This window comes from Mastomys coucha, unplaced genomic scaffold, assembly GCF_008632895.1.
Source record: "Mastomys coucha isolate ucsf_1 unplaced genomic scaffold, UCSF_Mcou_1 pScaffold21, whole genome shotgun sequence".
NCBI lineage: Eukaryota > Metazoa > Chordata > Mammalia > Rodentia > Muridae > Mastomys > Mastomys coucha.
In genome coordinates this window covers 16628424-16635427 of record NW_022196904.1, presented here as the reverse complement: position 1 = coordinate 16635427, position 7004 = coordinate 16628424, and the positions used below count along the sequence as shown (strand labels likewise).

The following is a 7004-nucleotide window of genomic DNA, read 5'->3' as shown; positions in this document are numbered from 1 at the left end:
AAAAAAAAAAAAAAAAAAAAAAAAAAAAAAAAAAAAAAGTATTTCTGAAAGCACTCAGTAAGTTTTTAGTCTTTTGATCATCACATAACATGTAAAGTAATTCTAGCAGATGCAAATACTCTCAGGGGAGGGGTTCCTTGTGTCCTACTGCCCAGGTCCCCTTCCACAAGAAGGTTGTCTTCAGGGACCTGAAACCATTGAGAGACAGGCTGGGTGAGGGCAGAGAGCCAGCCTGTGGTTTGGGGGCCACCTAGACTCTGATGGAGCCTGGGCAGTGTGGGCTTTGAGGAGACATTCAATGTAGGAGGGATATGTTTCCCAGGCCAGGCAAGAGGAGAAGATGTGTGCCCTGACTCCTTTTTGCAGCTCCTTTCCTGACATACCTTTCTGGCCTTTCCTCCACCCATGGCACCCTTTCTCACCTTTCCTGTGCCTTCCAGCCGCACACACAGAGTTTGGAGACACTGAACCTGGGCCACAACCCCATTGGGAATGAGGGTGTACGAAACCTCAAGAATGGGCTCATCAGCAACCGCAGTGTGCTGCGCCTTGGCCTTGCCTCAACCAAGCTCACATGCGAGGGTAGGATGCGGGCCAGGCGCGCTGGGGCCAGCGGGGCTCGGCAGGGCGGCCGGCCAGCGGCCAGGCATGGGGCCCTTGGCCAGCCCCTGCGGTCCCCCTCCCAGGCGCGGTGGCCGTGGCAGAGTTCATCGCCGAGAGCCCCCGCCTCCTGAGACTGGACCTCCGGGAAAACGAGATCAAGACAGGTGGGCTCATGGCGCTGTCCTTGGCCCTCAAGGTGAACCACTCCCTGCTTCGATTGGACCTGGACCGAGAGCCCAAGAAGGAGCCGGTGAGGGTGCTTGCTATGTACCAATGCTGTTGTGGGCAGGGGCAAAAGGGAGGGTGAGTGGGCCAGGGTGGGAAGAAGTGGGTAGAGGCCACACAGAGCCCTAGCCAGGCTGGGTCCCACAGGTGAAGAGCTTCATTGAGACACAGAAGGCACTACTGGCTGAGATCCAGAATGGCTGCAAGCGCAACTTTGTGCTGGTACGAGAGCGTGAGGAGAAGCAGCAGCTGCAGCTGTCAGCCTCCATGCCTGAGATCACCATCACCGCACCCCAGCCCCTGGAAGAGTCTGGGGAGATGCCAGCCATAGGGTCTCAGAATGGGGCCCCTAGCCCCCGGCCTGGCCCAGACTCAGACTCAGACTCAGACTCTGACAGGGAGGAGCAGGAGGAAGAGGAGGAGGACCAACAAGACCAGCAGAGGGACGAGGGGGTCGCTGACCAGAGTTCCTCGGCCCCCTGCCCTGCCCTCATACCCTCCATGGACTCCCTAGGCCCTGGTGACAAGAGCCCCCCGGGCAGCCCCTCCTCTCCCACTGAGCAGCGTATTTCTGTCTCTAGCCCAGGCCGAGGCCACAAGGTATTTGTGGTGACCCGGGTGGAGAGTCCACCCGAGAGGCCAGAGCCCCCTGTTCCTCCCACCTTTGTCTCCTCTCCTCCACCCTCTCCTCCCTCCCCGCCTGCCTCTCCACCTGCCTCTCCGCTGTCTCAGACCATGGACATCCAGGACCCAGAGTCACTTGAGGCTCCGCCCCAGCTGGAGCCATCTCAGGCAGGGCAGCCATTGCCCAACGGCCTGAAGCCTGAGTTTGCCCTCACACTTCCCCCAGAACCACCCCCAGGGCTGGAGGCTAAGGGAGGCAGCTGCAGCCTGGAGCACGGTAAGGAGTGAAAGGCAGGGGTAGGCTATCAAGGAAGCACCTACCTGTAGGGGCTTCAGCCAACTGCTCTGTAGAATGGCCCATAAAGGGATAGGAAAAAAGATTTGGTCTTGGGTTCCTGCTCTGGGCCCCAGATTTCCCACAGGGATGGGTACTGTATGGTCTGGAGGGACAAGGCCATATCCCCACCTGCCTCTAAAGCTGCTGCCACCTATTGCCTACAGCACTGCACCACTCCCAGGGTGTCAGCAAGCTGGAGGAACTGCTTCTAGAGGCCAGTCAGGAGGCCCCGCGGGACACACTGTGACACTGTAAGTAGATGCTGACTGTGAGGACTGGGCAGAAAGAGCTAAGAACCCTGTTCTCACCATCCTCCACCTCTGTTCCCCTAGTTCTTTTGTTCCGGACAGTCTGTGATGAGCTGAAGCCGTCCCCAAGGATCTGCTGACTCCCCGCCTAGTCCCCCAGGAAACCAGGCGGAGCATCCCAGGCCTTGATACAACAACACTACAGCCACAAGGGGCACAGGGCTGGGAGTGGCTTCCTGGACTTTAGCACGTATTTATGCGTCTGCCGCTCCCCAGGTTGGGGCTGAGGTGGACAGGAGGAAGAGGATGCAAGGAGCTCTCCAGGGTCACCAGCCACAGGCTGCCCTGGTCCTGGAGGGCCCAGTGACCAGCCTGTCTTGGGAGGAGTAGGAGTCGGGGATGACGGCTCCTGACCCCTCTCAGGACCCAGCTGGTGAGCGTGGTGGTAGTTTGCCAGCCCCTGTGGGGTGGGGCCAGAGAGAAGGAACAGAGCTTTTTTTCTAAAGTGCAATAAAATCTATCAGGGAGCTGGGCGAGCAGCAGTGTAGTTCTGGGACCCTGCTGCCCGGGGCCACTGAGGCTGCACCCTGGCAGGCACTACAACAGTGGGCAGTGGGTGGGTGGATGGTGAGGGTGGGCTGGGCTGGGCCACTCCTGTTGGAGCAGCTCTCACACCTTTTCTAATAAATGGAGCTGGGTCCACCAATGCCTCTGTTTCCTGCGGGGCCCAGGTACTTAAGTGGTGGGAGGGAGAGAGCATGAGTGGTCACAGCACCCCTGTTGGTTTGGTGCCAGTGATCTCCAAAAGAAACCCAGAAGGCTGGACACACCTCCCTGCTCCCCCCTCCCCCATCATCAACCCACACCTCAAGAAGCACACTACAGCTGCCTGCTCTCTTGCCCCCCTTGCAGCCAGCCTGGAGGTTCCCAAGGTGCAGGGTGAAGGCTATCCAGGCTTTTTTTTTTTCCCTAATTAATTTTTAGGCACATAAGTATGGGTATACAAATCAGTATGTAAATGTAGTATGTGCTTGCCTTGGCACGCTCCATGGAGCTCAGAGGAGAATCCTGGGTATTTGATCTATTGTCCATGAACTTATAGAGAGTATCCTGTCTGTGTTCCAGTCTCTTCATAGGAACACTGGAATTACAGATACCCAAGCTACACTGGCTGGTTTATACATGGAAGCTGGGGGTTGAACTTGGGTCTTCAGGTGTGTACAGTAAGCTTTTTTTTTTTTTTTTTTTTAATTCACCAAGCTGTCTCCCTCACACCACACTGGGCCCTTGTTTGGGAGTGGGGCTTGGGGAAGCCATAGACAGTAACCATGTCACACGTCATCCCTTAAGTACCCAGGAGACAACCAGGATGCCATCAGCCATCCTGTCTGAGCTCCAAGGTGCAATCCTTTCTTCAGGGGTGGGGGACCATGTGGGAGGGGATTGGGAGGAGCCCCACCAGGCCACACTGCTACCAGCACCTTCTGAGCAAGGCTGGGAGGGCTGAGGTATCCTGGGTTCTGGGAAAGCCTTCTGTCTGTCTGATGGAGGTCAGGATGCTCCAGTCCCCAGCCACCATAGGGAATGTGTTCAGTGTATTAAGTCTGAGCAGCGCTCGCCTGTGAGCAGCGCTCGCCTGTGAGCCTGTGTGGGACTGGGCTCCTCCTGGACCTGGCTGGCTCTGTGTACACCAGTTCTTAACATGGCATGAAAAATCAGTCCTTCCCAACTGCTACAGGGTCAGATGTTCACCACAGAGAGATGCTGAGTTCCTAAGTCCCAGGAGCTCAGGTTGCAACCCTGTCAGGAAGTATTCTTCACCATGACGACCATGAGTCCCTCAGGGGACTCTACATTTGGGGGCTAGAAGGGTTCGGTGGTACAGTACTTACCAGACATGCCCCATTCTACCCTTAGCACACCCAAAAAATACACACATGTACACACACAGGCATCATTAACTGCCTGTACACCTGTAGACCCAGAAACTCCAGGCAAAGCCACAGGGCTGGCCATGTGACAACAGTACTGGAGTGACAAGCCACAGGCTGGGAAAGTTCCCTCTCATTCTCAGACCCTCTCTATATGCAGGAGACTACATCAGAAAGCAGCCTCAGCCACTCGATGGCTTATCACTGATTGCGGCCTTTCAGAGCAATATGTCAGCTCTGTAGAGCTCACTGGATTCCAGGGCCCTGGGACTGCAGGCCGGAGGGAGAGGCCATTGTTTGGCCACATACTTCTTCCCTCTGAAAACTCAGCCACTTGTTTTTGTTTTGAGACAGGGTTTCTCTGTGTAGCATGTGGCTGTCCTGGAACTCACTCTGTAGACCAGGCTGGCCTCAAACTCAGAAATCTACTTGCCTTTACCTCCTGAGTGCTGGGATTAAAGGTGTGTGCTGCCACAACCAGCTGGCTTGGTTTTGAAGCTGTAGTGAGTCCTAGTGACCTGACAGGAAATGTCCCTAGCCAAACTTTTGGCTGCACCATGTGACTCATGGAAACCACCACTGCAGGCATTTGCTGGCTGTCACCCTGAGGCCTACAAGCATCCATCCTGGGGCAGACAGAAGGTCTTGTCTACTCAGGCCATTGCAGTAGCAGGAGAGGTACACATGATTGGTACTTCTGGTTGGTGACAGCCAGCTTCTTGGCCAGCGTGAGTCCCCACAAAAGTTATGTGGTATATGGGGACAAAGTTCTTATATCCTCCTGCTTGGATGCACCTATTCCAACCTCAACTCAAGCAAGGTGAACCTAGCAGAGGGGTAGAGATATCAGACCCCACAATGCCACACGGGCCAGACCTTATAGTCATGAGGGCCTGTCAGCACTGTATTGTTACCCTTCAGCAACATGATCTGCCTTGCTGTAAAAATTTTGTTACTGGACTTTTTGTTTTTGTTTTTGTTTTTCGAGACAGGGTTTCTCTGTGTAGCCCTGGCTGTTCTGGAACTCACTCTGTAGACCAGGCTGGCCTCCAACTCAGAGAGATCCACCTGCCTCTGGCTTCCCGAGTGCTGGGATCAAAGGTGTACACCACTGCCAGGTGGTGGTGGTGCACACCTATAATCCCAGCACTCAGGAGGCACGAGGCAAGCGGATTTCTGAGTTCGAGGCCAGCCTGGTCTACAGAGTGAGTTCCAGAACAGCCAGGGCTACACAGAGAAACCCTGTCTCGGAAAAAAAAAAAAAAGGTGTGCACCACCACTGCCCAATTGCTGTTACAAAATAAATACTTTTATTACTCCTGTTTTCTTGTTTTCATATTTTGAGACAAGGTCTCTCTTTCCCTCCCTCCCTTCCCCCTCTCTCTTTCTCTCTCTTCTTGGTCCCTGGGTGTCCTGGAACTCAAGACACCCGCTGGCATACTTACCAGAGAGAGAGAGAGAGAGAGAGAGAGAGAGAGAGAGAGAGAGAGAGAGAGAGAGAGAGAGAGAGAGAGAGCTGGGGGAGGTGGGATTCAAAGGACAACTTGTTGGAATTGGTTCTCTATTGATGTGAGCTTCATGTGTTACACTTGAGTCATCAGGCTTGGCAGCATCTGTCTCTGACCACTGAAGGGTCTCCTCAACTCTTTTTTTTCTCTTTCTCTTTTTTTTTGGGGGGGAGCTTAAATTACCGATTTAGATTTTTAAATTATATTTACTTGATTTTTGTGGAGGTGGGATTCACATCACAAATGTGGCACTCAGGTGGCAGCTTGCTGGAGTTAGCTCTTCACTTCTACCTTGTGGGTCTGTGGGACCACACCTAGTTGCCAGGCTTGGCCACAGACACACTGAGCCATCTTGCTAGACTGGGACTGTAGGAGGGACCGGTTGAAGACCAGGCTGGGTTCTTGGCTAGCACCCCAAAATATCCCCCTGTATGAAGGTTGTTAGACCTGCCTGGTCCTCATCAAGGCCTCTTAGCCATGGTGAAATGCACCTGTTGGCTCACTATGTGCTCAGTATCTTGGGTGGTGGGCAGCAGCTTGTCATCCTGGACAGACTGAAGCTTTTCAAGATCTCCAAGATACAGGCAAGGCAGTCACTCAGGGGTCAGGGAGCACAGCTCCCGGTTTCTGCTGCCTCTGCTGCCTGATGATTTGGAAGACTTCTCCCGTGTACTATACGACATGCTTCTCAGAAATAGACAGCGGCAACAGACCACAACACTACAGGGAGGGTTTGGTCCTGGTTATACTGAAACCCCTTATGTAGAACAGACTGTCCTTGAACTCACAGAGATCCTGCCTCTGCCTCCCTATTTTTAAAGATTTGTTACTGCTTTTATGTGCTTGAGTGTTTGCTCGTGTGTTTATTTGTCCACCATGTGCATGCAGGAGCCCACAGAGGCGAGGAGGGGTTGTCGGATCCCATGGAACTGTGTTGGGGCAGGTTCTCTGCAAAAGCAGCAGGTGCTTCTAACTACCAGACCATGCCTCCAGCACACCTCAGAGGATCTGACCCTCACCCTAATGCCACCTTTCAGGTGTGGGTGGAGGATTTGGTTCCTGGTGGGTGGGTGCTGAGACAGATTTCAGACAGTTGGGTCTTGGAATAATGCTTGCCACTCCCACACCAAATATGGAAGTTTAACAGGGTATGGAGAACACCCTATTCTCACTTTTATTTATATATTTGTCATCTTGTTGAATATTTTATTTTTATTTTTTAAAAGATTTATTTATTTTATTATTTTATGTGTATGAGTACACTGCAGCTGTACAGATGGCCGTGAGCCATAATGTGTGTGGCTGCTGGGAACTGAACTCAGGATGGCCCCGCTCCCTCCGGCCCACTTGCTCCAGTGTAATTCACTGTAGCTGTCTTCAGATGCACCAGAAGAGGGCATCAGACCTCATTATGGGTGGTTGTGAGCCACCATGTGGGTTGCTGGGATCTGAACTCAGGACTTTCATAAGAGCAGTCAGTGCTCTTACCTGCTGAGCCATCTTGCCAGCCCAAATATTTTATTTTTAT

The 7004-nt window shown here is 53.3% G+C and overlaps 1 protein-coding gene across 1 annotated transcript in view; it reads left to right on the top strand.

Moving 5' to 3' along the window:
* The window catches only part of Ppp1r37 (protein phosphatase 1 regulatory subunit 37), a 33536-nt gene extending 30800 nt beyond the window's left edge, over positions 1-2736 (top strand). Inside the window, exons 9-13 of the mRNA XM_031385575.1 lie at positions 441-582; positions 687-853; positions 976-1729; positions 1954-2040; positions 2122-2736. Coding sequence (XP_031241435.1) covers positions 441-582; positions 687-853; positions 976-1729; positions 1954-2036 — 1146 coding nt within the window. The 3' untranslated portion in view covers positions 2037-2040; positions 2122-2736. The remainder of the gene's footprint in view (positions 1-440; positions 583-686; positions 854-975; positions 1730-1953; positions 2041-2121) is intronic.
* The last annotated feature ends 4268 nt before the right edge of the window (positions 2737-7004 follow it).